The 20359-nt window shown below is 48.6% G+C and overlaps 1 protein-coding gene across 1 annotated transcript in view; it reads left to right on the plus strand.

Annotated features, from left to right (window-relative positions):
• The window catches only part of FOXJ2 (forkhead box J2), a 21196-nt gene extending 843 nt beyond the window's left edge, over positions 1-20353 (plus strand). Inside the window, exons 3-11 of the mRNA XM_018553174.1 lie at positions 4926-5011; positions 6719-6799; positions 9566-9697; positions 11512-11650; positions 13643-13870; positions 13959-14060; positions 15934-16149; positions 16676-16789; positions 20192-20353. Coding sequence (XP_018408676.1) covers positions 4926-5011; positions 6719-6799; positions 9566-9697; positions 11512-11650; positions 13643-13870; positions 13959-14060; positions 15934-16149; positions 16676-16789; positions 20192-20295 — 1202 coding nt within the window. The 3' untranslated portion in view covers positions 20296-20353. The remainder of the gene's footprint in view (positions 1-4925; positions 5012-6718; positions 6800-9565; positions 9698-11511; positions 11651-13642; positions 13871-13958; positions 14061-15933; positions 16150-16675; positions 16790-20191) is intronic.
• The last annotated feature ends 6 nt before the right edge of the window (positions 20354-20359 follow it).

Genomic DNA, 20359 nt, shown 5'->3' on the forward strand with positions numbered 1-20359 from the left:
TTAAACTTCTTTTGAAAATGCTAGTTCTCTGGTTGTCATGCTGATCCATTTGCTTCAGTTCTTCGAGGCGCTGACCCAGAACAAGTATGGGAAGGAGGACTTGTTCCAGGTTCAGCCAGCATAGCAAGCAGGACACTAAGCGTACTCGGGAGACACCAGCAACACACACCAGCTCCTCACAATGGATTTGCTGGGTGACAGACATGTAAGCTGCGGAAAGCTTCGGTTAAGTTATTTCGGGATTCGGATCCGAAATTCGGTTCAGGGTTTTCGGATTGGGACGAAATCCGAATTTTCGTTAGTTTCGGATGAGTTTAGGAATATCCGTTGCGAATACCACAGAAAGCCGTATACAGATATTAATACTAAAGCTGAGGCTCCCGGACCTGAACGGCATTCGGGGTCCGAATTTTGGAATTGCATTCGGGAGCCCCCCAAATGCCATTCGGGTCTGGGAGCCTTAGCTTTAGTAATATATGTATATGACTCCCAGACCCGAATGGCATTCAGGATCCAAATTTCCAAAAATTGTTTTGGGGAGCTCCTAAATGCCATTCGGGTCTGGGAGCCTTAGCTTTAGTAATATATGTATATGACTCCCAGACCCGAATGGCTTTTGGGAGCTCTCCAAAACAATTTTTGGAAATTTGGATCCTGAATGCCATTCGGGTCTGGGAGCCATATACATATATGACTAAAGCTGAGGCTCCCAGACCCAAATGGCATTTGGGAGCTCCCCAATACAATTTGGAAATTCGGATCCCAAATGCCATTTGGGTCTGGGAGCTTCAGCTTTAGTATTATACGTATATACTGTATATGGCTCCCATGTTGCCGTAACGAAAATTCCTGTTCAGACCCATTCGGATGCATTAAACCGAAAAACACATCCGATTGGCCAGAAAAGTCACATGTCACATCAGTTTCATTTTTGAACGAAATTCGGACGGGATCCGAAATTTGGAAATTGAAATTCGGATGCATTGGGAAATTTGGATGTGTCCGAATTTCGGAAAATTCGAAATGAAACAAATCACACGCGACTAACTGCCACCTTGCCCTCTAAAGTCAAAATGGCAGCGCCTGTGTAAAGCGCCTCCCTCCTTCCTTCACCAATCCCAGATACTCCCTGCCGCTCCTGCCTTCATTACGGCCAGTACTGCTGTCCTTGGTGTTGGCTGGTCACTAGACCCAAGCACATGGGAGGAGGTCCGAGGGCTACTTGGCTGTATCCCATTGGAAACGCGCGACAAAAACGCCCCAAAGAAGCTCCTGTACTTCTTTGGGCGTAGGACGTTTTGTAGCGCGTATATATGGCCTGTAATACGCCCAGGTGTGAACCGTACCCATAGGAAATAATGGGATTTCGGTGTTTGAGCGTTTTGCAGAGCGCAGGAGCGCGCCACAAAACGCCCAGGTGTAAACTTTGCCCTCAGTGGGCGACGTGACTTTGTTTATGTAATGTCTATCTAAAGCCAATACTTTTTTTCGTCTCTGTGTGGAATTTTTGTTTACTCTCTGTCAGGATTGTATCGCTCTCGGTGTCACCGCTCTTAGATTGACTCTCTGTCAGGATTGTATCGCTCTCGGTGTCACCGCTCTTAGATTGGCCCTCTGTCAGGATTGTATCGCTCTCGGTGTCACCGCTCTTAGATTGGCCCTCTGTCAGGATTGTATCGCTCTCGGTGTCACCGCTCTTAGATTGAAAAGGAGATCTCCCAGTGGGGAAGGATTATCTTTTAGGGGCTGTTCGTTTTTATCTTATTATTTTTGGATTGAGTTCTGCTGTAATGTTGCCTGCAGACGCTGTGCGTGCGCAGAGCCCCGAGTCTTCTTTATTACAAACCGATCGTATTATAAATGGCCCCAGTGAAGGGTGTAGATGTTGCTACATCTTGGCTTCCATTTGTATTAGGGATTCACTGATACCGGTTTTTCAGTATCCAGGACCAGTACCAATAATTTTTCCCCGGTACTTGCCGATACCGAATACCGATACCGGAAGTCCCATTAAGGATTCTGGGTGACGCGTAATGATGAGCGTCACCAGGTGGCGAGGAAGCATGGAGCTGGCGTTCTTACCAATCAGGAAGCCGGGGGGTGGATAATGACTCGCCGCCAGGCTTCCTGGTTGGCCAGCTTCCTGACCAATGAGGAAGCCGGGCGGCGTGTCATTAAAGGACAAACTATGGGCTCAGGGCTTTTCCCCATAGTTCACCTAAGGGTCACGGAAGAACACAAACTAGCTCAGTATACCGCGAGCTACAGCTCGCGGTATACTGAGACGCCGCAGCCGAAATGAGTGAAAATCGCTCGCCTCATAGTTCTCCTTTTAAGTCCCGATGAAGGGGGAGTTTTGAGCCCCTAAAACACATTAATTTATCAAAACTGGAGCAAACAGAATCTGGAGCAGTTTCCCATGGCAACCAATCAGCTTCTCTCTTGAGTTTGCTCAGGTAAGATTAGAAAATCAGAGAGAGAAGCTGATTGGCCGCAGTGCAAATCTGCTCCACATTTTGTCTGCCCCCCATTGGCTTTTTCTCGTTATGCGCAATAAGACTTACTGGACTCATACCAGATGTGTGGGGCTCTCGTCCTTTCTACATTATTTTCTAATAAATATTAGACGTGTGCGATTTTTTGTTTCTTTCTGAATCAAAATTAGGACACATCTGAATTTCCGAAATCACAATGCATCCGAATCCGAATTTTGGTTTCCGAATTTCGGATCCCATCCGAATTCTGTTCAAAAAACAAAACTGATGTGACATGTGACTTTTCTGGCCAATCAGATGTGTTTTTCGGTATAATGCATCCGAATGGGTCTGAATGCGAATTTTCGTTACGGCAACATTTTGGTCTGGGAGCCATATACAGTATAAATGGCAGACCCAAATGGCATTCAGGAGCTCCCCAATGCAATTCAAAAATTCGGATCCGGAATGCCATTCGGGTCTGGGGGCCTCGGCTTTAGTATTAAAGGAGAACTATGAGGGGAGTGCTTTTCACTCACCTCATAGTTCTAGCCGACCTGTGACAATGAGACTGTCACAGGTCGGCTCAGTAGATCTGGAGGTGAGCGAACACATACCGGGTTCGCTCACCTCTCGATCCTGTCACGGCTCTCTGCCGTGACAGGGGGAGGGGCTGGATTCCCCTCTCCGATCCTCCAGCGCTGACTGGCGGAACGGACGGGGGAGGGGTACAGCTGGCTCTGCCTCTAGATAGGCAGAGCCAGCTGTCACTCACGCAGCTGGGCGGATCCCGTCATCTAAGTCGGGATCCGATCCGGCTGCGGCGTCTCAGTATATAGGGAGCTGTAGCTCGTGGTATACTGAGCTTAGGGTGACGGGAGGACGCTAGTTTGTGTCCTCCCGTTACCCTAAGGAGAACTATGGGGAAAAACACTGACCCCAAAGTTCTCCTTTTAATATCTGTATACGGTTTTCTTTTGGTATTCGCAACGAATATTCGCAAACTCGTCTGAAACTAACGAAATTCGGTTTTCGTACGAAACCCGAACCAAAATTAATTTCGGATCCGAATCCCGAAATAACCGAACCAAATTTTTCCGCAGCTTGCATGTCTAATAAATATATCACTTAATGCTAATAAGATGGTCAATGTATGTTACTTCTCCCTCCCTTGAAGGCCACTAAACCACTTCCATCTTTCTCTTGTGATGCACAATAAAGTCATACTGGCCTCATAGCAGTTTTCTAAATGCTTCTGACTATTCTGGGGACCCCTCTGGATACCCCATGTGATGGAGAGAGATGCCTCGGAGAAGCTGGTGGTGATGATGATGATGATGATGATGCTGGTGATGATGGAGGTGGTGATGGTGATGGAGGTGGTGATGATGATGGAGGTGGTGATGATGATGGAGGTGGTGATGGAGGTGGTGATGATGATGATGGAGGTGGTGATGATGATGATGGTGGTGATGATGATGATGATGGAGGTGGTGATGATGATGGAGGCGGTGATGATGATGGAGGCGGTGATGATGATGGAGGTGGTGATGATGATGGAGGTGGTGATGATGATGGAGGTGGTGATGATGATGGAGGTGGTGGTGATAATAATGCTGGAGGTGGTGATGATAATAATGCTGGTGGAGGTGATGGTGATGATGAAGGAGGTGATGCTGGTGGTGATGATGGAGGTGGTGATGATGATGATGGAGGTGGTGGTGATGATGATGGTGTTGGTGATGATGATAACAATAATGATGCTGGTGTTGATGATAATGCTGGTGGTGGGAATATAGGGCTTGAACAGGGTTTTCAACCTGTCTTATCTATTGCCGGCCTCTATCTTTGGGCAGTGTAGGTGTAAAGCCGGCCTCTATCTTTGGGCAGTGTAGGTGTGAAGCCGGCCTCTATCTTTGGGCAGTGTAGGCGTGAAGCCGGCCTCTATGTTTGGGCAGCGTAGGTGTGAAGGCGGCCTCTGTCTATGGGCAGTGTAGGTGTGCAGCTGGCCTCTATCTTTGGGCAGTGTAGGTGTGAAGCCGGCCTCTATCTTTGGGCAGTGTAGGTGTGAAGCCGGCCTCTATCTTTGGGCAGCGTAGGTGTGTAGCCGACCTCTATCTTTGGGCAGTGTAGGTGTGAAGCCGACCTCTATCTTTGGGCAGTGTAGGTGTGAAGCCGGCCTCTATCTTTGGGCAGAGTAGGTGTGAAGCCGGCCTCTATCTTTGGGCAGCGTAGGTGTGAAGCCGGCCTCTATCTTTGATTCTTCTAATAGAATCAGAAATGAATGATCAGTTGGCCCCTTGGTGCTACGCTCACGATCCCTTTGTAGTCCCCGAGGATTGGTTTGAGAAATGCTACTGGGAAGGTTTGGGACGAATGGAATATTCCCGGGTATGTATGAGGAACAGACGGGGGACCATTGTGACAATGAATGCTGACTCGCAATACTTTGTGTCTTCCAGAACTCGATCCGCCACAACCTGTCTCTCAACAAGTGCTTCAGGAAAGTGCCGCGGCCCAGAGACGACCCGGGGAAGGTCAGTATAAACTCTAGACAATGGGGGGAGGGGGTGAGAAGTGGAGGTCAGGTGTCCCACGTCAATGGCTACAATGCAATGTACCTTTCTGTAGATCAGTATTGTTGGCCGTGGCTGAGGTATTCATGCCGTGTGTGCTGTAGCCAGGAGCAGATCATTGTACACCGGCTGCCACTACACTGAACAGCACTTAGTAGACGTGTTGAGACCTATGGAGGGTTGAAAGCCTAGAGGTCAATAAAGGAAGAAGACAGGATGTCATTATTGTATTATATAACGTGTATGTCAGGTCAGAAGTGACTCTTCTAGTTGCGCATAGCGAGGGGAAGGATGGTCTGGTTTTGTAAGCAAACCATTTGGCCCCCCAAAACCTTTACACGGGATGTGCATAGATAGCACTGTGTGAGCCATGACCATGACGTGTATTGTAGCTCCCACATGGGGGTTTCCTTTGCTCCCAGCAGCTGAATGGAATGGGGGTAAAAGATGGTAATGTGCAGCACAGTGGCTTAGCGGTTAGCACTTCTGCCTTGCAGCACTGGGGGTCCTTGGTTCAAACCCCAACCAAGGCACTATCTGCATGGCGATTGCATTTTCTCCCTGTGCCTGTGCGGGTTTCCACTCAAAGACATGTCGGTAGGTAAGTTGGCCCTAGTATGTGTATGTGAGGTGGGGACCTCAGATCCAGTGACGTGACGTGCCTTTTGTGCTGGGTGAGGCGTCCTCCAGCCTGCCATAGCTCCACCCCTGTCTCGCCAAACCCCGCCCTGTCCAGCAGAAGCTCCACCCCCCAGCTCGGTAACAAGCTTTGTGGGGAGGAGGAAGGGAGGAGCCTCCCTGTCCCTCACTGGTGAGGCATCGAGATGTCCACACTGTTGGGTTTTTTCCCCCCGTTTTTTGGACCAGTTTGGACCAGTGGCGCTTTTGCCATCCACAGATAGGAACCTCCCTGTCCCTCACTTGCTCGTCACTGGTGAGGCATCGAGATCGATGTCCTCACTGGTTTTTTTTTTGATTGGACAGCTTGGACCAATGGCGCTTTGCCATTGGTCCAAACAATCCACAGAGCTCATGCCTCTAACACAGAGTAGAGGCTGTTGCAGCTCTGGCCTCACTATGTTAGGTTACACAAGCAGTGGGGAAGCCCGCTGCGGTGTAACCTAACTACCTGTCAAAAGCCAGATGCAGCGCTGCCTGTAATTAACAAGCAACGCTCCGTCCATGACAGGTTACACAGCGGGGAGGCTTTTCCTGCTCTGTAACCTGATAGAAGCCAATCTGAATGGAGAAAAAGATGTCAGCTTCAGACTTGAAGCTGACAGCTTTTTCCTCCATAATACTAGGTGAGGCTCTGTCTCCCCTGACAGCACGTCCCTGCTCAGATTGTAAACTCCTTGAGGGCGCGGACTGATGTAAATTATTGGCTCTATATACACTCCTTATAACAATAATTTGCATCTGGAAAGGGGGAATAAAGTGAACTCTGAGTGGTCAAAGCACAGACAAGACGTCATGCTCCGTACACACCTATCTAAACAGATGTAACGCATGCTGATCCCCTTTGAATATCCCTCCTTCAGATTAGCTCTTCAGATTAGGCTTATAAGAGAAATCAGTATACGGGATTTGGAAGGATTGCAGGGAAGCACGCGGGAGAAGGAATGATGAAAGTCTAATTGATGCAAATTTTGACCTTTGTCCCCCCAGGGATCATATTGGATGATTGACAGCTGTCCAAAAGAAGACGTAGCCCTGCCCCGCAGGAAGAGGCCACACCCTGATGATGAGGTAATGAGTTACAGCGCCATCACTTTGGCTCCACCCACACATCAATTCTTACGGAAAGAAAGAAAATCTGGAGTTCATATTCTAGGAGCACTCCATGCAGACAGTCACCTGGGCATGTTGGAATTTTGACAACAGAACACAAGGAGATGACCGTTCTATAGTATATAGTAGGAATGCACAGATACCAGTATTTGGTACTCGCCGATAACGAATACCGATACTGGAAGTCATAGTTACATAGTATTTGAGGTTGAATAAAGACATCAGTCCATCAAGTCCAACCTATAGTAGTCCCATTCAGGAAGCCAGGCGGCGTGTAGTGACTCGCCACCTGGCTTCCCGATTAGCACTAGATGACTAGAAAGCATGAAGCTGGCTTTCTGGCCAATTGGGAAGCCGGGCGCTTGGCTTCCTGATTGGCCAGCTTCCGACCAATCAGGAAGCCTGGCAGCGTGTAATGACGCGCTGCCCGGCACCCCGATACCGGAAGTATCCGGCTAGGCATCGGAGCATTTGGACGAGTATGAGTACTCGGCCAAATACTCCCCATGGGCACCGATACTAGTATCGGTGCATCCCTAGTATATAGTACTGTGCACACCAATGTCTGCATGCCCTATGGTTGGACATAGACGGCTCGAAATTCACCAGTTCAGCCCAAGAGAGCAAATCATTTGATTCCCCCATCCATGCTAAACCACATGGATGGGGGAATCTCCATCAGGCTTCCGGGGCTGCCAAAAGGTGACGCCTTCTGATAGGATGCAGTCACTTTTAGGCTGATAATTTATCAAGCCAGGTGGTGCTTGCTGGGCCACTCATGGATCAAATGTTGGCAAATCCAGCAGGAAAGTGAAGTCTCATTCCTCCTCCTTGTTCTTCATAGTCCTGAACCTGCACACGTTCTTATTTGTGACTGAATCTTACAAGGAAATGCCTTAAAGTGACATTAAACCCTCAGATTTTTTAACATAAACCAATACTGTAATGTGCGCCTTACTGTAATCCATGGTAGTTTCCCTTCTCTTTGCTGCTCTTCCTTTTTAAATCCTCATGTCTTCTCATGCTTGAGGAGAACTTCCCTTTGCAGCTGAGTGCCTCTTCCTGTTGTGCTGGCTCAGGTTGTGAACCTTCACACAGACACCGTGTATCCATTCCAGAGACAAGGCAGACAGCTGCAAAACAGAAGTTCTGCCCAGCATGAGAAGACATGAGGATTTAAAAGGAAGAGCAGCAAAGAGAAGGGAAACGACCATGGATTACAGTAAGGAGCACATTACAGTATTGTTTTATGTTACAAAATCTGAGGGTTTAATGTCACTTTAAGGACTTTAAAAAGTGCCCCTTTCAGCTGACCCTTCCATCCCACCCTCCTCCTGCACAGATGCATACTTACCGAGTTCTGATGGGCCGCCCCCCATTGTTTGTTTACCTTCCTTTGCTGACCCCACCTGTGCAGTATTATTATTATATAGGATGTATATAGCGCCAACAGTTTGCGCAGCGCTTTACAATGTGAGGAAGACATTACAATCGCAATACAATTCAAGACAAGATAGTAGGGAGGGCCCTGCCCCTGAGGGCTTACAATCTAAAAGGGAGGGGCCAGTGATACATGAGGAGGGAGCTGTGTGGGGGGATGAATTGTATGAGAACGTGATGGTTCAGTGGTTAGGTTGAGGTGGGATAGGCTTCCCTGAAGAGATGAGTCTTAAGGGATCGCCTAAAGGCAGTCAGAGTGGGAGATAGACTGACAGGTTGGGGTAAAGAGTTCCAGAGGATGGGAGAGACTCTAGAGAAGTCCTGGAGGTGAGTATGGGAGGAGTGGACGAGGGAGCTGGAAAGCAGGAGGTCTTGTTAAGAGCGGAGGGGGCGGTTAGGGTGATACTTTGAGACCAGGTTGGAGATATAGCCGGGGGCAGAGTTGTGGACGGCTTTGTAAGTGGTTGTTAATATTTTGAATTTTATCCTTTGGGCGAGTGGAAGCCAGTGCAGGGATTGGCAGAGGGGGGAGGGGGATGGAAGCCAGTGCAGGGATTGGCAGAGGGGGGAGGGGGATGGAAGCCAGTGCAGGGATCGGTAGAGGAGGGTTGCAGACACTGATCGGTTGGTTAGGTGAATGAGTCTAGCAGCTGCAGTGCATCCCTATTGACTTCTATGGGGCCCTGTCTACTTCTCACTCCCAGATGGGAGATGGCCCCATGGCAGTCTTGGGAATGTACTTCACAGGTGCGGGTAGTGGAGGGGCACTTTTGTTGCAGAATGCACAACAATAATGGAGACTGGGCCTGTTGAATTTGGTAAGTATGGATCTGAGCAGAGGAGAGGGTGGGATTGGTAGGCCCCAAAGGATAAGTGAATTTTGTTTGAACGTACACTTATCCTTTTCTGCCAGTCGGAATGCACTTTCTGGGAATCCCACTTGTCCTATGATGCCAAGTTATAGGCGCCCCTGGAATAGTCCAAATCCGACACTTCTGGGGTTGTTGTGTGCCTACCACTCCCTGCTCCCCAATGCTTCCCAACATTACTACTATGATGGAGATCAGGAGTTGTGACTTCACTTTGATTTTTCCATCTAATGTTTTGCTTTGGATCAGTAACTGAGAAAGTAACAGAGTCCGAGGGGCCGGCCGTAGTGTTATCAGATGGAGATAGTCCCCGTGTCTCTCCCAGTATAGGTTTCCTGTGTAGTAAGGACTGCCATAGGCAGCACATGGCATACTGTGTCGGGTTGTAACGTAGACCTCTCTGTGTCACTTGTAGCTCTCTCAGGATTCCACTGAACAGGAAGTGAATAAGAGCCCCCTAAGTAACACCAGCGAGGTGTCTGTAACCACCGAGAATGCACAAGGACACCATATGGAGAACAATTCCCCCCTCCCCAGCTACAGCCAGGTGAGTCATTGCCTTCATTCCATTCAAGTGAATGGAAATGTGAAAGAGTACCTGTAACCGGACAGATCAATACACTAATGAAGTCACATCTAAGGACGGAAGAGCTGTAATATATCACATTTTTGTTTTTTTTTGTTTTTGATGAGCTTTAAAGAGACCCTGCTATTAAAAAATTGCAGGTAAAAGCACGGCAGAGCAAGTATTTTAAATGGTTCCTTCCTTTCCATGAACCTGCAATGTGCTTCTGAACTTGTATGCAGATTTGACTAGCTACTTCCGCAGCGACGCCTCCCCTCCCTCCTGCCATGTCCTAGCTCTCTCATCTTCTGGGAGTATCTACCGTGTTTCCCCGAAAATAAGACAATGTCTTATTTTTTGGGGGCTCAAAAAAACACACTAGGTCTTATTCTTCGGGGGAGGTCTTATTTTTTTTTTATGTACAACAATCCAAAGTTAACGCAAATCCAATATGGCAAAGTTGAGAATAGGGTGATCAGGGCAATCAGGGGTGCCGTACCTTTCCAAGAGCAATTTGGTAACCAATCGCTGGCCAGAATGAGCGAAACGCACTTTCACTATAGATTCCTCACAGGCGGAGAGCATTTGGTATCACTCCGCCTGTGACAGGAGCCGGCGCTATAGAGGAGGCATCGGCTTATGCGGCTCTGCTCCCTCCGCTGCCGCCTCTCTTCCTCTGGCGCTGGCTTCGTTGGCACCGCTGATTCTCTCCCGTGGCTCTTCAAGTTGCCCCTTATGCTACCACTGGCCTGGGAATGGTCACAACTAGGTCTTATTTTCGGGGTAGGTCTTATATTTTAGCAACTTTCCAAAAATAGTACTAGGTCTTATTTTCGGGGAAACAGGGTAGTTACCTTCTGTGCTGGCCCAGCTCTTCAGCCCCTCACTTTCCTACATAACCTTTTATGTGGCAAAGGGAAATACTAAAGTACAAGGGGTAGACAACCTCAGCACTCCAGCTGTGGTGACACTGCAAATGATGTCATGCCTCGGAGAGTGATGCTTGTGGCTGTCGGAGTCTTGCAAAATGTCATGGGATTTGTAGTTCCTCACCAGCTGGAGTGCCCAGTCTGCTACGGCTTCTGACATCACGTCCAAGATGGCGGCAGCCAGCAGCAGTCTCGGGACTTTAGGATGTCTACACATGGGAGGCTTTTACAGGTAAACAACGTTCATAACATGTTAAATGCTCATATAATCTTATGGGAAGATTTCTGTTGAAATTAATAGCCTGGTGACAGGGTCTCTTTTGAGGGCTGGTGCAGACCTGAGCGATCCGGGAAGGTGCGCCGTGCCGCGGTCATGCACAATTGCAGAAAGCGATTTGCCGCGCGGCCCCCATTGATTTCAATGGGGTTCATCCGCACGTTAATTGCAGGAAAAAGGTACATGTACCTCTTTTGTGCGATACACGAGGCGCGCGGCTGTTTTAGTGTCCGGTTGCACGGGCGGAATGGCGGCAGGAAACCGAGGGATCCGCCCGGCACAACTGGGGTGCCAGTAGAAAATAATGGCACCCGCAGCGCGATCGTCGGTGATGGGCGACTCGCGATCATGGATTACCCAGTTGTGAACCTGGCCTCAAGGTCTATATTTATGTCAATGACCATCCAATACAGAGCTCCCTCTAGTGGTCATTCTCTATATTTAATGCAATAAACGTATTGGCCACTTGAAGGTAAAGCGTGCTATATTAGCTCATTGTCTGCCATCAATAAAGGTACAATGTACATTGTTAACCCTTTAAGCTTTGCTTCCACTGACCTGTCCCTCAACCTGTGTTGTCTCCTCTACAGGCTGCCCCGACTCACATGCCGCCAGACTCCAGGGCTCCATCCTACAACAACAACGACTGCTACAAATTCTCCTTCTCGGAAATCCCCGACCTCAGCTGTTCCTTCCGGAGCCTGTACCGTACATTGCAGGGTAAACGGGGCGAGAGTGGGGGGAGGTAGTGCAGGAAGGTGACCGGTGAGACTTGGAGAGCCCTCGGATTATACCCAGGCCCAAGGCAGTGAAGTTCATTGTAAGCGTTGGAGTCCAAATACCATCCATAATCTCTTTACATCAGAGCAGGAGGACGCCAACACGTTTCGGCTATACAAGCCTTAGTCCTAGCTAAGACTAAGGCTTGTGCAGCTGAAACGTGTAAGCATCTTGTTGCTGTGGCGTACTGGATTTTAAAGCAACAAAGAGGAACTATGGATCATATTTGGACTCCATTGCTTTTACTTACCTGCACAGTCTATGGAGGGTAATGGAAGCCCTGTTACTGAGACCAACATCACGGCTGCAGTGGTGAAGGAGGTACAGCCAAACTTCTTTTTAGGTATTCTTCCAGGAACAAGGCAACTCCAAGAACATTCCAGCTCCATTTCACATTCCGGCCTCATAGATACACTATATTGCCAAAAGTATTGGGACACCCCTCCAAATCATTCAGGTGTTCCGTGACATTTCCTGGCTACTAAATATTCCACGGTCACCTGTTAGTGGTATTATAACATAGTGGAAGCAACTGGGAACAACAGCAACTCAGCCAGGAAGTGGTAGGCCACGTAAAATGACAGAGCGGGGTCAGCGCATGCTGAAGTGCGCAGAAGTCGCCAACTGTCTGCAGAGTCAATAGCTACACACCTCCAAACATCGTGTGGCCTTCAGATTGGCACAACAACAGTGCGTAGAGAGCTTCATGGAATGGGTTTCCATGGCCGAGCAGCTGCATCCAAGCCTTACATCACCAAGTGCAATGCAAAGCGTGGGATGCCGTGGTGTAAAGCGCGCCGCCACTGGACTCTAGAGAAGTGGAGACGTGTTCTCTGGAGTGACGAATCACGCTTCTCTGTCTGGCAATCCGATGGACGTGTCTGGGTTTGGCGGTTGCCAGGAGAACGGTACTTGCCTGACTGCATTGTGCCAAGTGTAAAGTTTGGTGGAGGGGGGATTATGGTGTGGGGTTGTTTTTCAGGGGTTGGGCTTGCCCCCTTAGTTCCAGTGAAGGGAACTCTTAAGGCATCAGCACACCCAGACATTTTGGACAATTTCATGCTCCCAACTTTGTGGGAACAGTTTGGGGATGGCCCCTTCCTGTTCCAACATGACTGCGCACCAGTGCACAAAGCAAGGCCCATAAAGACATGGATGGGGGAGTTTGGGGTGGAGGAACTTGACTGGTCTCCACAGAGTCCTGACCTCAACCCGATAGAACCCCTTTTGGGATGAATTAGAGGGAGACTGCGAGCCCCTCCCCCATCATCAGTACCTGACCTCACAAATGGTCCAACATTCCCATAGACACACTCCTAAACCTTGTGGACGCCTTCCCAGAAGAGTTGAAGCTGTTATAGCGGCAAAGGGCGGAGCCAACTCAATACTGAACCCTACGGACTAAGACTGGCATGCCATTAGAGTTCATGTGCGTGTAAAGACCGGCGCCCCAATACTTTTGGCAATACAGTGTATATGGATCCACAAGGCCCTGTGTTTGTACCACTATGGCTACCTGCAAACCTCGTGCTGCAAAGTCCATTTCAATGTATTGTATAAGCCGAGAGGAGGTGTATTTCATGAAAGGATAACTATACTTTTCTATAGGATTGTGGAGGCTGCCAACGCTGAACTCTCCTTTCCTGGCTGTCATGTTGATACTTTGGCTTCAGCGCTGTCTGAGTCTCTGACCTGGAGCAAGTCTAGAGATAAGGAATTGTGACATATCTCGGATACTTGTTTTAAATCATGCTTGTTCCGGGTCTGTAATTAATTTGGGGATTCCCATAAAGCTCTTGAACAGTCTTCACGGTCGGGTAGCAGTAGGTTAGTCTTCACAGAATCGGCTAGTAACAGGTTCACCCATAGAATAGCAGCTAGTGAACTGTAGGAGGTGTATGCTCACTTTCCAGGGTGTGACTCTCTTCTCTTTATCCCCAGGGCTCTCTCCACTCCCCACTGATGTACAACAACCACCACCTCCACCACCACCTTCCTCCAGTTGCTGTATGTACCAGCAGAATTCGGGGGAGTCCTCACTGCACCCCCACACTGTCCCCAGCATCAGCAACCCCTCATCTTCTCACCATCAAGCCCAGCACCAGCAGCAGCCGCCCTACCTACCCTCCCCGCAGATGCCCCGGCCAGCTGCCCCCAGCATGCCTCTGGGTGAGTCTCTGGTGTCCTGCTGTGCAAGGACCGTCAATTATACCGGCTTCAAAAACTCACACACGTCTTCTCTGTATATTCCATCCAGGACTCCCCAGCGACTGGTGTTCCAACATCGACTCACTGAAGGAGAGCTTCAAGATCGTCAGTAATCTGGACTGGTCCACCGTGGACCTGTCCCAATTCTCAGGTGAGTGAAAGTACTAGAGAGCTCATTGCACTCTCTAGCAAGACGTAAATAATAGAATGAACAGGATGCATAAAATATGATCCTAGAACAGCTCTCTGTTACCCTCTGTGTTTGAAGGGCACCAGGTGGCCTATTGGAAAAGATAGTTCAATGACAATTGTCTGCCTCCTATATACTCCCTGTTCATTTTCGGCTTCATATTCTCACTTTGAAGTACAAATGAACCCTTTACCCCCTTTCACCAAAAACCACATCAGTGTGCAGCTCTGCATGCTGATTTAAAATCATCTCACATTCATTCGTTAAACTTGTTTTTCATTTGCTTACAAATAGAGCTCCTCTACTTCCTGGTCCACGTCTGGCACAAATGATGTAATGTGCCCAAGTGTGGCATGCTGGGAAGGTGACATCAGCAGAGCATTGCTGGGAAATCTCATCTGTAATCTCACGAGATCTCAGGGAAAGGCAAATTCCTCCCCTGAGATGATGTGCATGGTCCCATGTCCTAGTCACATGTGCCAGAGTTCCAGGAAGTAAAGGGAGTTCTAGTAATCTGCCCTTAGTTAACATGGCCACTGTCGGAAGAGGAGAAGAAAAGAGAAATATGTTATGCAAAGCCGGCAATGATCTAGAAGTATGTGTGTGTAGATTGTCATCACTAAACATTTCTAAAGGTGTGTTTGCTGTTATTTTAAATATACGGGTAATGTTCCTCTTTAAATGATATATTCTGACAGTCCTATTTGAGGCCTTGTGCAAGCCTTAAAGGAACACTTCTGACCCATTGATGCATAAAATTGTGTGCAGAGTGAAGCATATACATACCCCCAACTTTTCGAGATGAGAAAGAGTTGCACCTATTAGTATGTAGGCCTAAGGAACCCCCTGCCACACCCACAGTTACCGAGATCCGGAAGAACTAAAGCTAGGGAAATCTCAAAACTACCCTTGTAGTGGAGCTCTCCCAACATTGAAAGGGTTAAATGCTCTATTTGTTTTTGGGTTCCGTTAAAAAGCAGTTTCACTTACCTTATGCCTTGCTCCCCCAGCAGCCAGTGCTGTCCTCTGATGCGCCAGGTTGTGGTCAGGCCCTCGGCATCCTCACAGTGCTGGTCCTGCATTGTACGTGATAATGTCTGAGTGCCTGTGACCAGGGCCGGATTTACTCTCCCTGCTGCCCCAAGGCCAGGTTCCTTAATGCACCCCCACCTAAACGCCAAACCCCCCCCCCCCTTCATGGAGAAGAATGGCAGACCCACCGGCTGCATACGAGTGATCTCTGCGACATCACCGAGATCACTTGTACAAAACAAGCCGTGGCTTCCCTGCTGTAAATTTAGCTCTGCTTGCCCAAAGCCGGGCTAAATGTAGAAAACTGCCTGCCCAGGAATGCCACACCCCTGCTGCCCCAAGGTCGGGCCTTGTGGGAAATCTGGCCCTGCCTGGGACCAATGGAACATCGAGAAGTGGCTTCAGGGGGACCAGTCCTGGAGAGGAAGAGACTGCAGGACATGTGGTTTTAGGGTCTAGGCACTCAGGAGGCACAAAGACTTCTGGGTAAATGTTATCTTTAAATTAGCATTTCACTGCTGAAGAGCACCAGGAGGCTGAAACAGTAACCTCCAGAGAGCAAAGCGCCACATAAAATCAGCGCGCATATACTTAGTACTTCTACTTATCCAGGAGGTTCTGATCTGGCCAATGGACTCTCCCCACAATACCTTGGCTGGGGATGCTTCGGAATTAGCATTGCGGTATTCTAGTTGTCACCCGATCCTGCCAGGTGACGATCATCACATCTATGGGCACATTTAGCTGCAGGACATTGAACAGATGAAAAAAAGTAAGCATGATTTTTGTCTTTGGTCCCCAGACCTCATGGAGAGCCTGCGCCAGGCCGAGCTAAAGAACTGGAGCTTGGACCAGCACCACATCGCCAGCCTGTGTGACTCGTTATCCCATCTGCTGAGCCACACAGGTCTCCTGCCACCCACACATGGCCAGACACCCTGCCAATCTCCTTGTATGCCCCCCACCACCAGCAGTTCCTGTGCACTTCAGGGAGCCAAGCCTGGGCACACCATGGCAGGTGAGCGGAGGAGGAGGGAGGGCGGTAGATCTGGTGTGCTGATTGGTACCACATCTTTGAGACAAGAATTTATGTGTGGCCAGTTTAAGATTGTCCGTTGGCAGGAAGACTTTAACCAAGAAAAAATGGGTTGACAGGGGGCAGCGGGTCCTTCACCATGAACAATGGCCTGTGATAGATCCTCCAACTCTCACCCCAGTCACTTACCCGCTTGTATAATGTTTACTGTGAGCAGAAGTCGCACATTATACCAGCGGGTACTGAATGTGACTGGGATGAGACATAGAAGATCTTTCACAGCCCATTGTTCTTGCTGAAAGACCTTCTGCCACTTTTCAGTCCATTGTTCTTGGAGAAAGACCTTCTGCCCTTTATCTATGGGCCCATGTTCACACTATGTTGGATGAACTATGTCTGGCACTCGCCTTCCCTTATCCTACTGGAATATGACCAATGGGTTCCCTTGTTAGGAAAAACTGCAACTGATATGGACATTATATAACCCAACATTGCTTTCCCTCCCCAGTGGCCTCCTATGGACAGAATCCGCCAACGCCAGTGTCTTGCGTTCATAATTTCACTGCACCACCCGGATATCCGATCCACACTCAAGCACCACCACCAACATACAGTCAGCAAGGTGAGAGATCATACTGCTAAGGACTCACTTATTATGTTCACTTTCAAGGATCTAGCCAATGTGACTACAAAGCCTATAGCAAGCCAACCCCAACAAAGCTTAGAGGAAAATAAAGTTTATCTAAGAGTAAAATTCCTCCTCCCCTGTGACTGGGCAGTGAAAGAAGTAGTAGCACACTGATAAACCCATTTCTCTGTCACTCTGCTATCTCATCCTATAAGCATGTTTCTTGTCAGCACATGAGCACGGCTGCGTGGCTTTTCTCTCCCCCCAGTCGGTATCAGCAAGATGCTGATTTCAGTACTTACCCAGCTTGCATTTAAAAATGTATTTGTTGATCTATCAATGTTGCTACTGAGAGCTGTCAGCCAGAAGGCATCTGCCTGTCCTCATAGGCATACAGTAGTCAGCCAATCTGGCTGGAAACAACCAGCAACTTCTGTCTCATGTCTGTAGGTCGCTCCAAGCCATATGTGCAGATCCATTAGTGCCCACGCTGTCTTTGTGCTTACTATTAGACATCTAAGCTGCAGAAACTTTTGGCTCGGAAATTTCTGAATTCAAATCCGAAAATCAATTCGGTTCGGGTTTCGGATTCGGACGAAGTCGAATTTTCGTTAGTTCCGGATGAGTTTACAAATATTCGTTGCGAATACCACAGAAAACCGTACACAGATATTAATACTGAAGCTGAGGCTCCGAGACCCCAATTGCATTCAGGATCCGAATACCATTCAGGAGCTCCAGAAAGCAATACGGGTCTGGGAGCCATATACAGTATATACATATAATACTAAAGCTGAAGCTCCCAGACCCGAATGCCATTCAGGATCCAAATTTCAGAATTGCATTCGGGTCTGGGAGTCTCAGGTGTAGTACTATATGTATGCACTGAACACAAATTTTCGTTACGGCAACATGGGAGCCATTTACATATAATACTAAAGATGAGGCTCCCAGACCCGAATGCAATTCTGAAATTTGGATCCTGAATGCCATTCGGGTCTGGGAGCCTCATCTTTAGTATTATATGTATATACTGTATATGGCTCCCATGTTGCCGTAACGAAAATTTGTGTTCAGTAAATACATATAGTACTTCAGATGCATTAAACCGGAAAACACATCTGATTGGCCAGAAAAGTCACATGTCCGATAGTTTTGTTTTTAAACCAAATTCGGACGGGATCTGAAATTCAGGAAACGGAAATTTGGATGCATTGGAATCCGGAAATTCGGATGTCTGAATTTCAGAATTTTGATTCGGAACGAAACGAATCTCACATGTCTACTTACTTTCATGAGGCATAGCTTTGGTGGCTTGCTCAGCATAGCTCCCGCCTTAAACCTGGGCTCAGTACCCTTAAGGTGCCCATACACTGCACAATTATCGTACGAGAATCGTGGGAAATCCCGCGATCGTACGATAATCGTTTCTACTGTACGGTCGCATGCCTTCCGTCGAACCAGCATGCTTGAAAACCCGCCGGAAATCGTACGATTCTCGGTGGGTTAGTGGCCTGCTTGTTCGACACACTGCCCGTTTGCAGTCATCGGAAGCCCCGCCCCTCATTGCAGTCATCGGACGCCCGCCCCTCATTGCAGTCATCGGACGCCCGCCCCTCATTGCAGTCATCGGACGCCCGCCCCTCATTGCAGTCATCGGACGCCCGCCCCTCATTGCAGTCATCGGACGCCCGCCCCTCATTGCAGTCATCGGACGCCCGCCCCTCATTGCAGTCATCGGACGCCCGCCCCTCATTGCAGTCATCGGAAGCGTACGATATGCCTGTCCAAGATGGGCAGATCGTACGTTTTTAAAATTACTTTACAACTCTTGCAAGACAAAAGTCTTGCGAGGGTGGTAAAGTGTATGGCCACCTTTTAGACTGCCTAATCTCTCAGGATGCAAATTTTTTATAGTTTGACTATACATGAGCGGTTCTGGGTGTGCTATGGGGTATAAAGCAATGGATTGCATGGCTCCACCCACTACCTGAAATGAGGAGTCATCTTTTTTTTATTGTGGGGGTGTGTGATGGAATGAGATATGTGAATACCTTCCGTTCTGAGAAGGCTTTACCATGCTACGAAGTGATTCGGCTGGAGGGCTTTTTGATTGCTTTAGTCACCATAACCTGTATGGTTCTACTGTCTCCTTACAATTAACAAAGAAACCCTTATGGCAGAATTCAGAATTGTATTTTAGGGGCTCTGTGTATATTTAATGTTCCGATCACATATTCGGTGTTTACGATCTCTGGACAAACTCATTCATGACCATGGCGGCTTGCTGAGCAGATCTTCTGCATTATCAGGTGCCTTCCTGTATTAGTTTTACATTGTGAATGTGTCTTCTGGGCCAAGCCCTGTCCGGCTGTCTTCCTCTACTTCAGACCACTGTTACTTGACAAAGGTGAGTGAAGCTTAGGCGAGGCCCTATAGTAACACAGTGAATCTAAATCAGAGAGGGCCACCTAAGAAGGGTTTCTGGCAAAAAAAAGGGGTGACACCAGGCCATTGTGATAGCTGCTCTTAGGGAAGACTAAGGTTTAAAGCCTTGATTCTCAACTGGTGGGTCGTGACCCAAAAGTGGGTCGCAACCCCGTGTCCAGTGGGTCACCACGTGCCTTCCACTTTTCTAGATGAAAGGCTCCTCAGCCTCCCCCTAGCGCAGCACTGTCAGTACGGGCACCGAGCAGCCATTCAAAATATGTTATGCGGCACCGAGCGTCGACTTGAGGTGAGGTGGGCTGGGGCTATGGCCGCGTGGGAGCTCCATCCATTCTGGTGTGGGAGGTGTGTTGCATTGCCGTTCATTAGAATGGCACCCCTAACGCACTTCCCACCCAGCGTTCGATCGCCTGCACCGGACAGCGCAGTACCGCAAGGCCGTGCAACTTGGGTAGCGACTTAATGACTGAGGACAAATGTGGGTCCTGAGGTTACACAGGTTGAGAACCAATGTTTTAAAGCACTGAAAGCTTATAAAAGGAAAACAATGCAATATATTTATGACTTTAGGAACCATTTAAGGACCAGGCCTTTCTGTCTTTCCCCCTGCAAATACTGAGGCTGATTCACAACGATGGTTGGGGAAAAAAAAGTGTTGAAGTTTCCCAGACCATCCGATGAAGTGTTATCCAAAACCGGGGGTGGGCAACCTTGGCACTCCAGCTGTGGTAAAATCCCACCATGACTCTGCGGCTGTCAGTCTTTGCAATGCCTCATGGGACTTGTACTTCCACTACAGCTGGAGTGCCGAGGTTGCCTACCACCATCTGGAATGAAGTCTGAGCAGTTGGTCCACACACGCTTTATTGATAATGTTTTAGAGCACAGGCTTCCTTCTTTTAGGGGGCAGCGTCACGATTTGTGCTGATTTTATTTCTGTCTACACAGGTCGCCATCCTCCGCGAACTCTGTACCCACCATCCCGTCCGCCAATGCGCCATCCGCACAACGACGAAATTGAAGATACCTTTGACTGGGACTCTATCGCTTAGGACCTCGGCCCTCCCGCTACCCTCAGGGGGTTACTGCAAGCCCTCCAACTGTACAGACATATAT

Source organism: Nanorana parkeri, unplaced genomic scaffold, assembly GCF_000935625.1.
Source record: "Nanorana parkeri isolate BGI_ZX_2015 unplaced genomic scaffold, ASM93562v1 scaffold113, whole genome shotgun sequence".
Taxonomy (NCBI): Eukaryota; Metazoa; Chordata; class Amphibia; order Anura; family Dicroglossidae; genus Nanorana; species Nanorana parkeri.